Consider the following 19,941-nt stretch of genomic DNA (forward strand, 5'->3'; position numbering starts at 1 on the left):
TCAGCCACAGTGGCCTCCTTCCAGGTTCCCAAACCCACAAAGCTTGTCCTTGCAGGATTTTGCATTAGCTGTTCCCTTTGCCTAATGTGTTATTTCTTGAACTTTGCTTGAAGGCTGACTCCTTCTCATAATTCAAATCTCAGTTTGAATACCATCTTCTCAGAGAGACCTTCTTTACCTTGACCCTCAAGCTAAATTGAGGTACATGCGCCCCTTGAGACCATGACAAATAAAGCTCAAGTTCATCAAGTTCATCAACAGTCATTCAGTCATTCACTCTCACATTGCCCCAGTTTCCAGTAAGTCCCCTCTCATTTACATCTGAGACCTCCTTATAATGGTCTTTACAATCCATATTTGTATCAGCATTCTGCTCGCCACCATGTAACGAGTCTCTAAGACATTCCAAACTTTCCCTCATCTTTTTGTTTTCTTCTGAGTCCTCCAAACTCCTCCAACCTCTCCTCAACACCCAGTTCCAAAGCCGTTTCCACATTTTCAAGTATCTGTTATAAGCAACGCCCCACTTCTCTGGTACCAATTTTCTGTATTAGTCCATTTTTGTTGCTTATAACAAACTACTTGGAACTGGGTATTTTATAAAGAAAATGAAATTTACCGCTTACAGTTTCTGAGGCTGGGAAGTCCAAAGTCCATCTGGTGGTGCTGACAGCATCACAGGGGTCTCGCATTGCAAAATGGTAGAAGCAAAGAGAGCAGAGCGAGAGAAAGACAGACTCTCCTCTTCTTTTAAAACCCTCAGAACCAGGTTGCCCCTGACCATCATTTTTAATCCATTCACTACTGCATGGTCCTACAGCCAATCACCTCTTCAAGGCTCCACCTTTCAACTACCATAATAGTATTTCTGACCCTCTTAACAGTCACAGTGGGGAATAAGTTTCTAATACATAAAACTTGGGGGACACAATTCAATCTTCAGTGAGTTTTGAGGGGACATAATTCAATCCATTACTGTACCTATGACAACCTGATATTTTTCTTGTTATTTATTTTTACTGAGCTCCATGAGAGCAGGAATTGTGTTCTGCTTTGCTCACTCACTGTATTCCTAGTACTGCACCTAAAACAGTTCCTGACACACAGCAGAAACTCCATAAATATATGCTGAATACTGTAATAAATAAAGTGAAAGCTGTGGGATGAAAAGAAGCCAGCTATTTAAAGAGCCTGTGGAAAAACCTAAACAGAGGGAACCCTGAGGTTTGGTCTATTCTAGGGCCTGAGGAATGCCCTGTGTTCTTTGAGGGAAGTGAGCCACGGGGATAATAAACTAGAATACAGAGGTGGGCAGGGGCAAGATGGCTTAAGACTTTGTGGGCCATGGTAGGGAATTTGGATTCATTTTAAATCAAATGAGAACTCACTACAGGTTTTCAAGTAGGAGAGTGACATAATCTGATTTATGCCTTTTGAAAGATAATTTAAAAGATAATTCAACCTGAGTGATTAGAGAAGATGGAGGTAACGTATCAGAGACAGAAAGTCATGTGTGTGAGAGAAGATCTGCAGGGGGAAAATAATTTAATTCATTTCAGACATGCCAAATTTGATATATTGTACTTCCTTTGTAGCTTTCATAGTATTAATGTCCAAAAATAATTTATTTTTACCTTTTTACTATTTAAATTATTATTTCTGTTTTCTGGCGACTGACTGGTACAGGGATGGAACCCTGGACCTTGGTATTTATCAGCACCACACTCTAACCAACTGAACTAGCTGGCCAGCCCCCCAAAAGAATTTATGAGAAGGAATTATAATACCTACCTCTGAAATATAATACAGCCAGCTAATTCAGTTGTTGTTTACAAGAACCTGATATTAAAGGTGTTTGTTGATAATAATGATAATAGGTACCATGTATTGAGCAGTTTCATGTTGTCAAGCGCTATGTTAACCATTTAACAAACTTCCTGAAGCATCATAACAACCCTTATTAGAAGAGAATTTATTATGTGTTTTACAGTTGAGGAAACTAAGGCTACACAGGATAAACAACTCGTAAAAGGTCAATCATCCAGTAAGAGGCACAGGTGGAACTCAAACCCAGGTCTGGTTTGATGCCAAAGCTATTCCTTTAAACAATTTGCCATAACACCTACCTAATGAGGAGGGTTGCTTGGATCACTGGTTATGGCCATCATCAGAGAGATACTGAAACTGTGGTTCTAACATATCCTGAACCCTATTGAAACATTTAAATTTCATTTCAGATGAGAAATATCTATTTGAGAAATAATCTAACTAAATTCATCAGATTCTTTACTCCGGCGAGACTCTAGTTTTAGTATTTTGTGAAGAACAAACTAAGACCTACGTTTTGGTCGACTTGCCATGGAAGGGAAGTGAATGAAAATAAAACATTCTTCCCAGTGTATTTGGAACGTAGCTGCTGAAAATAAGTAAAATTGCCACCCAGTTTTCCTGGGAACCAGCGTTTCTGCAGCCAACAGAAGTTTGCTTTTCCAATAGTTGGAAACGCCAGAATTGTGACACATCCTCAAGAACTGAGGTTGCCTTGTTCAGACTTTCACACGGGTCCCTCTGTTCCTTTCACAGAGGCCTCTTTTTCTTAAATACCCCGCATCTGCCCTTGGGATACTCATTCTCCAGGGCGAAACCGAGCCTTGAGGAAAGGAGGCACTTGTTTTGGGCTCCCTCCTTTTAAAGGGGTCTAGGCCTATCTGAACTCTGGACGATATTTATTGCTCCACCTTTCAGTGTCGGAAGAAGAAATAAGAGGACAAGAGAGAAACTTCAATTTGGTGGTCACGGACAAGTCCCAGAGCGGGGCAGAACCAAGCCCCCAGGTCCCACCTCAGCCCGACGCGCAGGTTCCCGGGCGAGGAGGGAGGAGGCAGCGAGGGGACTGGCGCCCCGCCCCCGCCGCGCCCCCGCCGCCTGCCATTGGCCGGTCCGAAAGACGCGGGGCGTTGTCGGTTTGAATAGGAGCGCCCGGGGCTGGGGCGCAGGCGCAGAGGAGGGAGGGTGTTGAGGGCCGGCGGCGCTGCTGGACCCCTAGGTGGCGGAGGGACGCTCCGGGGAGGCGAGGGGAGTCCCGAGCTCTGGCTCACGTGACCTGGCGGGGGCGGGGGGCGCGCGCCACATAATTCAATCCATTACTGTACCTATGACAACCTGATATTTTTCTTGTTATTTATTTTTACTGAGCTCCATGAGAGCAGGAATTGTGTTCTGCTTTGCTCACTCACTGTATTCCTAGTACTGCACCTAAAACAGTTCCTGACACACAGCAGAAACTCCATAAATATATGCTGAATACTGTAATAAATAAAGTGAAAGCTGTGGGATGAAAAGAAGCCAGCTATTTAAAGAGCCTGTGGAAAAACCTAAACAGAGGGAACCCTGAGGTTTGGTCTATTCTAGGGCCTGAGGAATGCCCTGTGTTCTTTGAGGGAAGTGAGCCACGGGGATAATAAACTAGAATACAGAGGTGGGCAGGGGCAAGATGGCTTAAGACTTTGTGGCGCGGCGTCGAGGGCGTCCGGCTGGAGAAACCAGAGCTCGGGGTGAGGAGCCGCTCGCACCAGCACGAGCGTCAGTTGCTCTCTTGCTGGGAAATTTTAACATGAGATTAAAGCTTAAGAGCGTCGTTCCCTAATTTCTTTTTAGTATAAAGTAGACCGGGGTACAGTGACTTCTCGCGTTTTCGGAGTGTAGCAGACAGTCGATTAGACATCCGACTCCCCGTGCAATTAAGTCCAAGGCAGATCGCAACTACTTGTAGTCATGCGCTTGATATCTAAACCAGTCAGTTTTTGTCAAATACCTGCGTGTATCACATTTAAATTCGTGATCTTTTGGGCACCAACCGGTCGATTTACCGTAGGAATTAGTAGTTGCTGCAAAAAGTTTAAATATAAAAGGTTATTAAAAACCCTTTCCTGAAATCTATAGAATGTCTTCAAATAAAAAGTGGAAAATCTATAATTTCCTTACGTTTTCATGGTAACCAGTAAAATAATTTTAACTAGTATCATTTGAACTCTGTTAAAGAAAACGAGTAAGGATGGAAATTTTGTCTTAATGCATAATTTAACCCCCTTCTCTCCCCACCCCCGGTAGAATTAAACGAAGTAGGTTGTTGGCTTTCCTTTGTGTCGGCTTGTATTGGAGTGCTTCGCGGAGTGTATTGGAAGTTGACATAACCAACCGAGCTGAATTTTCAAGTTGCCACTTTAGAAGGGTGTACGGAAGATTCACGGCCTGATAATAGCCAGTGTGATTACTTCTGATAAATACCATTTTTGCTTGGGTACTCGCTATTCACGTGTAGCTTTGGTTGATTGTTTAAAAGTGAGTAAGCGACATGAAAAAGGGAACATCACTGTTGGTTGACATGAGTGTGTGTAAGGACGGTTGGGGACTCAAGGGTGGGGGGACAGTCTTATATCTACTCTTGTTTACACGTTTCCATGGATTCGTTTTGTCAAACTGTTTCTCAGGCTATTATTTATAATTTAAGGAATGGATCAGTTATAAAGTAAAAAGTTGCATGATACTGTTTTAGAGGCATGTTCACCAAATCCTCTGGCAAGATAAGCAGTTTAGTTGTATTTTCTTCTGTTATTAAATCAGACATGTGTTGCCAATATATTTTAATATAAGTTTGAGATTTGGTACTAGGCTAATTACAACAATGGAAGGATATAGTAGGTTTTTTTTTTAACTGATAAAAAGTAATTTTTATTTTATTTATTTTTATTTACTTATTTTGGTTTTTTGGCAGCTGGCCTGTATGGGGATCTGAACTCTTGACCTTAGTGTTGTCAACACTGCACTCTAACCAACTGAGCTAACAAGACAGCCAGGATAGAGTAGTTTTTAAAATTGCCTTTTCTTAAGCATGAAGTATTTCCAAGATTTACCTAAAAAATAAAATTTTATAATTCTCTGGAATTTTAAAATTGAAAACCTGACATAGATTTGGACTATTCTAAATCTATTCCACTACACATATTCTGTTCTATAATAACAACAGCTATTATCACTATTACTACTATACTTTATTGAGTGCTTTTGTTACATACCAGAGCCACACACTTCATACATCATATCTCTAGTCATCAAAACACCTGCTAGATAAGGATCATGCCCACACCAACTCTGAGAGTTTTAACTAGCTCACAATCCCATAACTAATAAGTCAATCACTGTGCTGGGATTCAAACCATGGCCTGATCCCAAAGCACATGCTATATTGTTTCTGTGTGTCTGTTCAAATCTCCACCATGTCTCTAGATTCTATTTGTAAGGACATAATTCTACTTCAAAGATGCCTGTACGTGCTGTGTTTTGTTGTGAACTGGGCAGAAATATTTCAGTCCTCCTTTTAGAAGTACTCTCTTGCTTTCATTACCTTATAAATTACGTAACGTCAATATCCTTTTAATCATCTTTATAAAAACATTTGTAAAGACTTTTCTTAGTTATTTACATGAATATGAGTATACACTGTACTGTGGAGCAGAAATGTATTTAAGCCCAGTTTTCTCTCTGTTATAGGATTCTTTGCTGATTCATAGTTCCTATTTTCTTCCTAGGCAAGAAATCGAAGTTTGTCGAACCTGTAATTAATGTGCTTGGTGTTGTGGGATGACAAGAGGAGGCATCCTATTCAGTAGTAATTTCTGGAGTTTGCGCAGTATTTTTCTCTCCTCTGTCGCCCCATCCTGTCTTATTGTTTCCTGTTCGGTGTATCTTCCTAACACAGGTTCAACTTTGCTATTCCTTTGTTGGAAAAAAACAAAAAAAAAACCGCCAAAAAACTACAAGATTCCACATTGTGTAAATACAAGGCTAAATATGTGCTTTGGCCACTTATTTATTTATTTATTTATTTATTTATTTAGGCATCTGGCTGGTTGGGGGATCTGAACCCTTGACTCAGCCACATATTTAGAGTTTCTCACAATTTGATACAGTTCTACCCTGTCAGACTTCTCTTTCACTACTTCTAACCCAATGTGCTTATCCTGGAACATATTCTTTGTACATTCCCACTTTCTTGCTTTTTTGCTTGAGCCATTTCCCTTCACTTGCCAGTAAGATCTACCCATCTTCAAGGCGCAATACAGATTTTTCTTTCAAAAAACTTTCCCTGGTCCTTTTTAGTTAGCATTATTCTTCCCATATTATTTCATAACATTAATAAATTGAATAGAAACATTTATTTACCCACAGAATGGTGGTAACTTTTGGGAAGAGAATAGAGTCTTGTTTAGTACATTTTCCTATGAAGAATTCAGACTCAAAACTCTCTAGGGACCCTTTTAAGGCATTTTTAATCCTTTCACATTTGAGATTTATTTCCGCTTAAAAATGTGTTTGAAACCTATTTTGTCTTTTAAAGTTCTTGTGTTAAGATAACTCATTTGTCATTTACTAACTCAAGAACAATGCTTGGTAGAAAGGATCAATTTTTTTATATTTTACTATTGAGTTTTTAAATTATCATATGTATATGTATTAATCTATTAAAGCTGATGGCTTACCAACATTGGTAGTAATAAATGGCTGTGCTTATCAAAAAAGTTTATATGTGGTTTAGATGATTTAACCTGGAGGCAAGAAAAGTATGTTATATTTATAGTCTGATGGGTGTTACCAGTTTATATAGATCCTTGAATGAAAGAAACAGACCAAAAAGTTACTGGCATTTAAACACCAAGGTCCAGGGTTCAATCCCTGTACTGGCCAGTAGCCAAAAAAAAAAAGTTATTGGCATTTAAATTGCAGTCAGGAGCAGATAGTTTAGATAAATTCAAAGAAGCACAAAAGAGTAGTTGTAACTGTCTATTCCTCTTTTTCCTCATCACCTGCTTTATAACTTTTTACTGCCAATGGAGTAAAGCAGGGCCAGGATTTCCTGTTTACTCTGATTGCATACCTTGGACAGTGCCTAGAAGTCCACCTAGCTATATAAACAGAGTCTGGCTATTTTGACTTTCTAATCAGACAATTAAATGTGAGGTAATAAGAGTTATGTACTAGTTGATCTTTCTGTATGCTTCGTGTCAGTTTCTGGGCTATGGAAGAAATGATTGTTTTCTCTTTATTTCTTTATGGTCAGACCAAAAGATGATGTAGGTTAACAGTTTTGTTAGTAGTGAGGTTTTGGAGCATTGTTTGGTAGATGCTATTAAGGCACACAGGTGTTCCTTCCAAATTATTAGTCGTAAATCGTAATGCAGCTTAGAGGTTAAACTTGATGATTTTTCAATATTCTTTCAAACTTATAATTACCATTCCAGTTCCCGGTTCTGTCATTAAATTTTTTTATCCTGATGAACAAATTTGTAATTTAATATTTGTTACAAATTCTACTAGTGTTACACTGTATATAATTAAAAATGAAGTAGATTTGTTAACTCAGTGTAATGTGGAGCATGAGTGAACACATGTTACCAAATTGGTCAGAGAGTTCTTGCAACATGAATCGGGAACCAAGAATTGGCTTGTTTGTTCAATGAATAATTTTAAGATATGAAATGCTACTTAATTGTTATATAGATTGTAATGTAAGAGTGACTTTTTTGGATATTCTTTTGAAAATTGTAAGACCATATTATAATTGTCCTTAGTAAAATAGTGAATAGTATTCTCTCTGTCATCATGCTTGTTTTAATTATTTTAAAAATGGTTCTCTATGTAGTTTTAATCAAATAAGGTATTTTGCAACTTCATTTATATACATTTGTTAATTTGTTAAGCATATAAATGACAATGTTTACATTTTATTTTTTAATTTTATTTATTTATTTTTTTGTGCTTTTTTTGAGACCGGCCGCACCACGCTCAGCCAGTGAGCGCTGTGAGCGCACTGGTCATCCCTTATAGTATCCGAACCCGTGGCGGGAGCGCTGCTGCACTCCCAGCACTGCACTCTCCCAAGTGCGCCATGGGCTCGGCCCTGTTTACATTTTAATAAATATGGAATTAACATTTTTTTTTTTTTTGTCTTTTTTTGTGTCCGGCAACGGATCGCAACCCTCAGTGTCGCGCCCGTACCGGACCGGGACCGGCAACGGGATCGCAACCCTCGGTGCTGCGCCCACACCTCACTCACCCAGTGAGCGGGAACTGGTCTGTATGTGGGATCCGAACCCTCGGCGGGAGCGCCGCCACACTCCCAAGCAGTGCACTGTAGCAGTGCGCCACCAGGCCGGCCCTGGAATTAACATTTTTAAATGATTGGTAAAATTTTGAATTTCATTATAATCTCATAGATGAGAAAAAATATTTTAATTTAATTCTAGGTTAATTTACTTCTAATACTTCTCCTCCTGCCCCATTTTATCCATAACATCCTATTTTATCCTCCTGCCCCATTTTATCCTAACGCTAATAGTGGATAATGGAAGACAGTTTGGTTGCTAATGTAGCTGTTGTGTAATCTTGATGTACTTTGGAGCTATTGCTATGAATATCTATGCTAATTCCCTTTAATGTTTTTTATTAAAGAAAAAAAGAAGCACAATGGCATTCTGGACAGAAGAAATAGAGAAAATTTGTTGTATTAATAGCTACTACCTATCTTTTCATCCTTTAAGATGCCGCTTCTTTGGTGGCCGAGGGAAAGGATAAGAGGGATAATATTTTGTGTTTCTTACATGCCAAACTGGCTTTTTTTTTTTTTCCTTTTTGTCTTTTTTCGTGACCGGTAACGGGATCGCAACCCTCGGTGTCGCGCCCGCACCGCGCTCAACCAGTGAGCAGACCAGTCTCTATATGGGATCCGAACCCTTGGTGGGAGCGCTACCGCGCTCCCAAGCGCCGCACTCTACCAAGTGCGCCACCGGGCCGGCCCCCCAAACTGGCTTTTAACATGAAAACCTAATTTCCTCTTCAAAACTTTGTCAGTATTCCAAAGGCTGGTTCTTTCCACTTTCCTCCCTCTCACCTTACTGCTCTGTTCCCTACTAACCTCTCTCTAACTGTGCTTAATTAACAAAGCAGTGGGTGTTAATTATTTAGAGCCTGGTTTATGTTATAGCTGAAATACTTAAAAGGACGTTATGTGGAAGAGGAATTAGGCTTTATTGTATATGGCAGCAGAAGGAAGTACCAGGACAAATGGGTAGAAATGGAAAAATTGCTCAAGTATGGAACAACTTTCTAATAGGAATATTCAAAGTTAGGATTAGCTGCTTTGTGACGTTTGTGGGAATGATGTAGTAACAGGTCGGACTTACTGACCTGTAGAGTTGTTTATAACAAACACTGAGATTCCAGGACTTTATGATTGTATATTTATTTAGTTAACTCATATATATGTGTGTGTATATATATGTATGTATTAGTCCAATTTCTGTTGCTTATAACAGAATACCTAACACTGGGTAATTTATAAAGAAACAGAATTTATTTCTTACAGTTTTGGAGGCTGGGAAGTCCAAGGACTAGTGGGTACATCCGGTGAGAGCCTTCTTCTTGGTGGAGACTCTCTACAGAATCCCTTGGCAAGGCAGGGTATCGCATAGCAAGGGCTGAGCAAGAGTGTGTTCTTGTGCTCTATAAAGACACCAGTTCACACCCAAGCTAACCCATTAACCCCTTAATCCACACATGTATTCATTCATGAAGGCATAGACCTCATGATCCAGTCACTTCTTAAAAGCCCTACCTTTCAAATACCATATCAGGAATTAAGTTCCAACTTGAGTTTTGGAGGAGACAAACATTCAAACCACAGTATCTATATCTTTCCTTATTTGTCTCTCTTAACTGTTATTGTCTCTCTCTTTAAGGTAACAGTTGATATCTGATGTGCTGTAGTTTCTCCATGATATATCTGGGTATGGATTTATTTTTATCTTATTTAGGATTTAGTGTGCTTCGTTAATCTGCTGATTCATGTCTTCAATTCTGAAACATTTTCAGTTTTTATCACTGAAGATAATGCTTTTATTCCTCTCTTTTTCCTTCTGGCGCTCCTACTATATCTGTGTTAGAGCCTCTGATTTAGTACTCCTTTTCTCTGAACTGCTCTTTAGTATTTTTCATCTCTGTTTATCTCTCCCTCTTTAGCTAGGAGCTGCTGTGCTACTTAATAAGTACATTGAATTATTAATATCAGTGTTCATAGCAGTGCTTTTAATATTAGCAAAAAAGTAGAAATCCAAAAACTACAATCCAAGTTCCCATCAACAGCAGAATGAAAAATACATTTGGTATACAATGGAATATATTCCACTTATACAGCAATAAAATATGCAAATTGTAGCTATATGCAACAAAAATTGAGGTGAATCTCAGAAACAAGGTAGAGCAAAACCATACAAAACTAAATGATATGTTATTTAGGACAATACACACATTCGTGGTAAAGTTGTAAAGACAAGCAAGGGAATAAGGAACAAAATTCATTGTAGAGATCACCTTAGAGGGGAAAGGAAGATGATGGGTTAGGTTGGAGTACTCAGGAGACTTCAAAGGCAGTGGTGGTGTTCTCTATCTTAAACTGGGTGGTATGATATAAATGTTGTTTCATTCTTTTTACTGTAGACATATTTCCTAAATTTCTTTTGTACCTACTCAGTGTAGATAAAAACATTTTAAAGACCTTAAGGAGTTTAAGTAGGATATCCTTGGAGAGGAAATGAATACAAGTATAACCTAATTATCAATGCAATATCTACTTTGGATAGATAAATTTACAGAGTTTAGAATTGACTTGTTCAAGTACTTATTGGATTTTCATTTGATTTGTAAATAGCAGTTTTTAAAAACTTGAAGTATTATTTTATTCTTAGATACTAATATGGTACATACCATTCTCCTATGATTGTTTATAATAGAAAATATTACATAAAATTACTGTGCTTCAAACCAATTTTAAAAATTAAGGTACAATTCTCAAACGAATCTCATATATTCACATCCTTATTTAGAAGCTCCATGGTGACATTTAAGCCCTTTGCTGCTTTCTGTAGTGATTGACATAACAGCAGTCTGTGGAGTTAGCTTTGTGATTATGTACAGCTCAGGGTTACTTTAGGTTATTCTCTGAAAATAGGACTTCAAGCAAAGCATCTTGTATTCCTTTTGCAGAGATGTTGCTGAAGTGCTGCTGAAAGGGCCAGAGATGCAAGGATTTGGGACACATTTTGAACCTATAAGCTGTCTGACATTGACCTCCTTTCATTATTAATAAAGAAGAAGCAGGAGCTTAGGCTGTATTAACACCAACTCATTAATATACTAACCGGACATGTTCTGCAAACAATTCTGCACTCTAAAGAACTGGATTTGCACAAAATAAAATAATTTCATATTTTACTGAGTTTATAATATGACTCGATGGAGGAAAATTTGATAAGCATGAGGGAAGACCATTCTTTTCATGTTCGTTACAGGTAAGACTATTGTTTTCTTAGTGGGTGACTTTTAATCCTTATTTTAAAATGTATTTAACTTTGACCATTTAAATTTGAAAATATTCAGATATACTGGCCATAGTTAGTATCTCCTGTAAACAATATTTTGTTTCTGTTGTGATTGTTGTTAAGTATTTGTGTCCTTTCTATAGGAAAATAATAGTAGAAACCAATTATGTGCTATGGTTTGCTTATTAATGTTCTCTGGAAGAGTTTATGAATAGTTAACGTTATATTTTGTAACTTTTTATATAGTGCAAATACAATCATATGCTGCATAAAAACGTTTTGGTCATCCATGTACACAACAGAAGTATACAGTGGACAGTGGTAGGAGCAATAGGCTATCTATCCCATGTAGTCTAGGTGTGTAGTAGGCTATACTATCTAGGTTTACGTAAGTACATTCCATGATGTTTGCACAATGAAATCACCACTTTTCAGAATGTATCCTCTTGTTAAGCAACACATTACTGTATATAAATGGTATATTTTTCAAAATCTTTGGGTTTAAAAGTTAGATTTTTTTATGTGGTCAGCTGAAGGACCTAACGTTTGTGTTATAATTTTTAAATGGTGATCTCTCATACATGAGCTTTTTATTTTATTCATGTTTTTTCTAGTGTATTGTTTTTATATATATTTTTTCTTTTTTCTATGAGCTCAAGGAAAATCAAGTGTATTATTTTGGTTCTCTTCTCATTTCCCTTTTCTGTACATTTTTTATTTTTATACTTTAAAAAAAATTTATTTTACAGTCATATCCATTTAAAATACTTACTTAATCTGTATTAATATAAATATAGGATTATTAAAATACAAATGAGTGCTGCTCAAAAGAAATGTCATTTTTAAGCTTGTGTGATGACATGTTTTGTGTTTTGTTGATTTATTAAGTAAGGCCACATTTTAACATGAAGTAGTGGTTTAGTAATCCCAAGTCTACCCCTGAAAGCAGGTCAGGCTGAGGAAGGACACCCACATTCTCTCACAGTCTTCACGTGGCCCTAGGGAAACAGTCCTAGTCCCATAGGACTTACAGTGTTGCCTTGGATGCCCAAATGGACTGTCTGCATTCCAGGTGGAAGGTTGCAGATTGTAGGGACCTGCATCCCCTGCCTTTGTTCTATATCCATAAGAATCTCACAAGTACAATATACTCCCTTTGGCAATACCTTATATAATACTGTGTGTGTGTGCATGCGTGCGTGCATGTGTGTGTGTGTGTAGGTGCTTCCCATGGACAAAGATTGGGACCTGAATCATATACCTACAGCAATAAAAGAGTGAAGCTGGCCAGGAGATGATGGCAACAATTTAGCTCAAGGCAACTGCTGCTGGGCAAAATGAAGGTCCAGGGTGATCAAGTCTTTGTGATATCTTTAAATTCTGAAGTCTTGGCAACTAATGCAAATTTTTTACAATGTGGGTCAAACAGAACCCTATCCTACAGAGGAAAAAAAGGAGGAGAAAAGGAGATGCACCCCCAAAAAAACCACACAGGCTTGTCGGGGAGGCAGAGTCCAAGGTTTGGAGAAAGTTTCTATCAGGGAAGTAAAATATACTTACCCTGGGACTCCTAGGTTCTAACCCTCCTGTGCCTTTGCAACCCCCCGTCACCTACTCCCCTCCCCGCCACTGCCAGTTGCAAGCCAGACTCCTATTCTGTACTCCCAGAAGGCCATGCACAGACCCTCTTCCATGGTGCTATTGTATCCTCCCAAGGTGGGCTGCTTAGGTCAGCATCACCCATAGACACTGAGCACCTAGTGGCAGTCCCTGAGACCATGCTGTCCGCCCCCACCCACGCACGGAGCCCAGTCCCCATAAATGAGCTTTGTAAAGAAATGGGTGTTAAATGAAGTTGGAGTGGGTGGGTACTTTCTAAACATGATAAACCAATAACCATTTTAATATTTAGTGATAAAATATTAATGACATTTCCAATATAAGTAGGTACAAAGCAAGGATGTCTGCACTATCATTATTATTTAACATTTATCCTGGAAGTTCTAGTCATTGCACTGAACCATAAAATAAACACAAACATAAATGTATTATAATTATTTAGTAAGGTGATCATATAATAGTAGATTCTTTATCAAAACTGTTACAAGTTAATTATTAAATAAACATCAGAATTTTGTAGCAATGAATAGAATTCAAAATCTATGAATGAAGGTGTGTGCTACCAAGTCTTAGATGTCTTAACAGACTTGTATGTTTAGGAAACAGCAAGGAGATTTATCATCTTGTGGAGTAGATGTCTCCTGTTAGGACATGTTGCCAAGGAAGGTTATGTAGGTAAGAGGAGGACATTTCTAAAAATAGAAAAGTTTCAAATAAAAGAAAATGGAAGACATTCAACATAATTAAGATGAACTTTTCATAGATGAAATGCCCTCACCCTACCCTTTGGACCATATTTCCAGAAACCTGATCTTACATACTTTCTTCTCTTGTCACTCTCTGTACCCAGCATGAAGTATTGCCAGTTTAAGCTCCTAGATGTTTCTCAGATTCGTATATTTATCTGCATCCTCCCCACCACTGCTCTAGTTCAGGTCTCCAGGATCTTTCCTTCAGACTCCCTCCATTCTCTATTTTCTTGGAATTCATCTTTTTAATTTGCCACTCTAGTCTAAAAACACAGAACTAACCATGCAGCCTCTCTGCTTAATGCTACTGTTCACCTGTAGAGCAGAGCCAAGCTTAACATAGTATACAAACTATTACATTATATGGCTTCTGCCTGTTTCTTAGACCTTATATCCAGCCATTTTTCACCTTACACTTTGAGCTCTGATTGCCTGCACATGTCATGCTGTTTCATGTCGCAGTGCCTTTGCTCATGCTGCACCTGATGACTTGAATTCCCTTCCCACTTTCTTTGTTCAGCTAATTCTATTCAACATCTGAGATTTAGCTCAGAGATTCTAAACTCCAAAGTTTGGCTCTGTGCCCTCTCTGTGCTCATATCACATCCTGTGCATATCTTGTTTTTAGCACCAACTATATTAAAATCCACCTGTTTTATGGCTGTCTCTGCCTCCTTACTGCTCCGTTCTTTGACCATTAGGTCCTTAGAACAGCCATGATGCTTAGCAAATTATCTGGCACATATGGCCTTTGAACTTCATTGGACATAACTATCATATGAACCTAATGTTTATCTGTCTTGCTAAACATTTTGAAGAGTGGTATGCTTCCTAATGCTATAAGAGCAGTAGAATGGATTATACCTCTGCCAGTAGGAAGATCTTAGAATTGTCCTTCCTCCATCATACAGCACAGTCCAGATATGGTTTCACATTGCTATAGGACTTCATCAAGTGAAATTTAAAAACCTACAACTGTCTTTAGTAAGAATCCCCAGCTTCATCAGTGCAAACACATCTGTGGCTTCATCAGTGCTCTAAGATCAGCATTCTGTATTTTGATTGGATTGTTGCATAATTGGGGGTAATGATTGTAATCCTTTATGTTAGGTCATGGCCTAGTATAAATTACTGTTCTACTCTAGAAAATACTCAGCATGTAATGTTTTATCCATGTGGTTCTTTCATTGTGGAGGTACTCATCTATGTAAATTTTTTGTTGTTGGCTAGTGGGTACGGGGATTTGAACCCTTGACCTGGGTGGTATAACACTGTGCTCTAACCATCTTAGCTAACTGGCCATCCCTGAGTTTGTAATTTTGAAATGGAGTATTCCTTTGGACACTAAAGAACCTGCAGAGGGCCATCAGAATGCTTTATGAAATATTTTGCACCTATTTGGGAAGGTAGAGACTGATAGCAAAACGGAATTCATTTCTAAACTTTTAGAAAATTGTATGATTGATTTTAAGGAATTAACATTAATTTTTTTAGGTGTGATAATGGTGTTGTGATTATATATTTTTGAAAAAAAAAAGACTCCTTATCTTTTAGAGATGTATGATAAAATATTTACAAATGTAATCATATGCTTTCTGCAATGTACTTCAAAATAACCTGGGATTGGAGGAGTAAGGATGGGAGTAGAGATGAAACATATTGATAATATCATATCATATATTGGTAATTGTTGAAAGATGGATACATTTGGTTCTTTATACTAATTTCTCTAGTTTTGTATTTCTTTGGGAATTGTACTTGTTACTATTAATAACAAACATTTCCATATTTTAATATTGTAAAAATTAGGCTCTTGCCCATAAGTTGTAAAGGAATGCAGTTTTGTGTTGAATCCTTCAATTTTGCTATATAGATATAGTTGTTAATAGTATTCTTTCCTGAAGAATAGTCTGAGGTAATGTGGAGTGGTGGAAAGAGCACTGGATTTAGAGACAAAGACAGGATTTCATTTCTCAGCTTTGTCATTATATGACATTAAGCAGCCACTTTACCTGTTTAAGCATCAGTTACCCCTTCTGCAATAATACCTATCTTAGAGGTTATTTTGAGAATTAAATTTGATATAGGTTAAAATCACTTTTAAAACCAAATTACCATATAAAATTTAAGTTGAGATAATTTTGTGACCAAAAAAAAAAAACAAAATAAAGATAATTTTGTGCTACTTTTCCTTTTACAAAACTAGAACAGCTAGATAAATGTAAGTGGAATGAATGAAATTTGTTTATTGGGGCTATGACTGGTGATGGAAAAGGTCTATGTCCAATTAGAACACACAGAAGGTGGAGCAAGGGTTTATGAAAGGAGATTCCACAGCCACAGAAGATGGAAAATACTCTTGCTTTGAATTTTAAGTCCTGAACCCTATCATTTATTTTTAAATAGTGCCGTGAGTCCTTTGAGGGGAGAGTCAGATTCGGACATCATTTGTATTAAATCTTTTAAAATGATGTTGCATCAAGGTTTTAATCTTCTTTTGCTTCCACTGATATGCTATAAACACAAAAAAACAAAATTAAGGAGGTAAAGAAGAGTTTTCAGTTAAGGTCAAAATCTACTGTGGAAGAAAAGTAAAAAAAAACCAAAACAACTACTACTAATAAAATAAAACTTAAATGAAATTGAAGTAACATGAGTTTGTGCAGAAAATGAGGAATTATAGCTATAATGTTCAATCTATTATTAGCAAAAATGAAAACATTTCAGTCAAGGATAGTAGTACTATGTTTATTTACAGTTCTTAGAAATACACTTTCTTTGATTATACTACTAGGTAAGCCATTAAGAGAACAAAAGAAGCTTTGCATGAGAGATGTATTTTAATGGAGAGGTATTTTCATGATTTGTCTTCTATGTCTGGGTATGTTCTTTGTTTTCAACCCAACTGGTAAACAAATGAAGTAATTCTATTCTGTCATGGAGACAGAGGATATTACTTTCTTTGTTACTATTTAATGATCTTCTAAAAAATTTATAAACTAACCTGTCCTATTTTGCAAATACATATATTTGATTGAGGGGTTGGGGATTTTGTCAAAATATTGACTTCTTTTCTAATAAAATATACCAAAGCCATACTATATCTCAGAATTAATTGTAAACTAGAGAGTGTTGGACTTTATTTTGGGTATTAGTTACTGAAGCATTTCTAAGTTTCTCCTCTAGGGCAGTTGCACTCCGTGGACTTTAAGGACAGCCATGTAGCCAGCAGGGTTCCAGTTTGCTATTACTATTTCTAATGACAATTATGTAAAATCCCTTTTTAAAAATGTGTAACGCTTATGACACCAATGAGCCTCTGCTAAATTTTGTTGGTTGCCACATCATTTGGATTGATGGAACCAGTATAATGTTGTATAAGTTTAAATCCAGAAGGTTAAATTTTTGTGATGAAGATATTTATTTGAAGAAGACACTTTTCTGCTTTGGATATAGGCAAACACTTATAAACTTCGAATTTTTAAATGTCTAATATATGAATAGCCAGTTCTGCCTTATACCTAATTTCCTGGCCAGCAACTTCGTTGTCCTGAACTGATGGTGCTGCTGTGTGTGACCATTTCTCTACCTCTCCCTTGGTGAAATCAAGTGCCATTATCAGTATTTCATTGTATGGTGGCATGTCATTTTTTTTTTTTTTTTTTTTTTTTTTTTTTTTTTTTTTTTTTTTTTTTTTTTTTTTTTTTTTTTTTTACCAATACTCTGTTGATGGACATTTAAGTTGTGGTTTTTTGCTATGAACGTCCTTTTATATATATATCTTTTTGAATTTGTAGAAGTATACACTTAAGATCAATTCCTAGCAGTGAGAATGCTTGACATATGATATTTACAGAGTGCTTAAAATTTTTAATAGGAAAAGTATCATATCTTATATAAAAAATTTATCTTCTCCAGTTTTTTCATATGGTAATTCTTAGAAGTTTAGTGGTTTCAGTATTAAGACAAATAAAGACAATTTGTTCAGATACTTCATTTAGCAAAAGAATCCTTTTAAAAAATCACATTTTTGGGCTGGCCTGGTGGCGCACTCGGTAGAGTGCGGCGCTCCCACCGAGGGTTCAGATCCCATATAGAGACCGGTCTCCTCACTGGTTGAGCGTGGTGCGGGTGTGACACCAAGGGTTGCGATCCCGTTGCCGGTCGCGGTACGGGCGCGACACTGAGGGTTGCGATCCGTTGCCGGACACGAAAAAAGACAAAAAGCAACGCCGAGGGTTGCGATCCCGTTGCCGGTCCCGGTCCGGTACGGGCGCGACACTGAGGGTTGCGATCCGTTGCCGGACACGAAAAAAGACAAAAAGCAACGCCGAGGGTTGCGATCCCGTTGCCGGTCCCGGTCCGGTACGGGCGCGACACTGAGGGTTGCGATCCGTTGCCGGACACGAAAAAAGACAAAAAGCAACGCCGAGGGTTGCGATCCCGTTGCCGGTCCCGGTCCGGTACGGGCGCGACACTGAGGGTTGCGATCCGTTGCCGGACACGAAAAAAGACAAAAAGCAACGCCGAGGGTTGCGATCCCGTTGCCGGTCCCGGTCCGGTACGGGCGCGACACTGAGGGTTGCGATCCGTTGCCGGACACGAAAAAAGACAAAAAAAAAAAAAAAAAAAAAAAATCTTAAACAGAAATACTCTTAATTTTTTTTCTTTTATGAATCCTCTCATTTTCAAAAATACAGTTTAAGAGGGCAGTTTTTACTTGTGAAAGACAAAAATAGGCTTGATTAATTGTGAAATGACATATAAAGAAATATAAATATAGCAATTTAAGGTTTCTGATTTAACTGATTTATCTTTCCATGTACTTTATATCTTACCTCCCATATCTAATTGGGTTGGTTTAATGTTGAAGCAAAGGGTTAAATAGAGGTTTACTTTCATTATTTTGCATAGATCCATAAGGTGAAAGTGAAGTCACTAGTCTAACTGTGAACAAGCAGTAGCCATTGGCTAAATCACTTGAATTATAAAAAAACAAGATACCTGGATATAAAATTTGAAAATTACCTATTAGAGATGACTACATAAATCTGCTTATTCTGAACCAGAAATCTGCTTTGAACCTTTGCAACTGGCTCTGTTAATCTTAGTCCAGATGTTTCTTTTAGCTTCATTAAATTTATTTTCCACTTTTACAATCCCATTTTAATTTATGGTTTTAAGGAACCATGAAGTGAATTTATCTGCTACTAGATACAATCAAAGAATAATCATATATGAAGGATATTATGGTGAGTGGTAGTTTAATTCACATCTCCTGTAAAAGTAGTGATTCTCAGCCGCATCTTGTACATTAGAATTACCTGGGGGCTTTTAAAAAATACAGATGGCCAGTCCTCACCCAGAGCGCGAGACCCAGAATTGAGAGTTTAAAAAGTCCTCCATATGAGCAGCCGGGATTAAGAACCACTGCTGTTAGAGTGACTCAAAGCTAATTCTAGTAAGGAGTAATTTAGTGCTGTTCCAAAAATTAAAATGTTTGATGAGTTTAATCAGAGTTTATCAAAGGGTGATCTGTATACTACTGGCAGAACATACAGTAATTTTACTCATTTTAAAATTGTAATAGTTACATATTTGTTTAATGTGCATTAAAGAATAAATACAAGTATCACATCAAATTCACAGTTTCATTTGGATGAAATGAATATTTTGGATTTGAATATCATTTGTATATTCATTTGGATGAAGCTAGATGTTTTTTAAATAAGTTAAAGATAGTGTGCCAATTTAAAGGAAAGTTTCCAAATTATAGAAATATGTCAGGTGAATATATAGTACAGATATGTGGCAGAAATCATGAAGATGCTGAAGAAACACAGTAGCGACTTTGGTGAAGGGCACCTGCTAAGGTTTACTATTAGAACCTGAAGTATCAGTGTTTTTTCTCCCAGTTATATTTAGGGTCTCCTGGTTTTTTCAATTTATGGAAAGTCTTTGAGCATTAGAATCTCTGCAGATCTTTAAATCATTGCCTCCTAACTTGAAGTTTCTTGGCACTTAGTTCTCTTTTGAAAGCATGCTTTGTAGGTCAAGATATTTTGTTCCTCTGTTTTGCTTGTTTCTTTTTTTTGGCGACTGGCCAGTGCAGGGATCAAACTCTGGACCTTGGTGTTATC

General features: G+C 37.5%; 1 protein-coding gene across 3 annotated transcripts in view; it reads left to right on the forward strand.

Moving 5' to 3' along the window:
• The first annotated feature begins 9,802 nt into the window (after positions 1-9,802).
• The window catches only part of GPSM2 (G-protein signaling modulator 2), a 58,304-nt gene continuing 48,165 nt past the window's right edge, over positions 9,803-19,941 (forward strand). The window contains exons 1-2 of one of the 3 annotated variants that reach the window (XM_008566318.1): positions 9,803-9,842; positions 11,098-11,402. In XM_008566318.1, the coding sequence (XP_008564540.1) occupies positions 11,347-11,402 (56 nt within the window). In that variant the 5' untranslated portion in view covers positions 9,803-9,842; positions 11,098-11,346. The remainder of the gene's footprint in view (positions 9,843-11,097; positions 11,403-19,941) is intronic. The other 2 variants (XM_008566321.1, XM_008566315.1) reach the window with 2 other exon arrangements.

This window comes from Galeopterus variegatus, unplaced genomic scaffold (assembly GCF_000696425.1).
Source record: "Galeopterus variegatus unplaced genomic scaffold, G_variegatus-3.0.2 Scaffold16, whole genome shotgun sequence".
Lineage (NCBI taxonomy): Eukaryota > Metazoa > Chordata > Mammalia > Dermoptera > Cynocephalidae > Galeopterus > Galeopterus variegatus.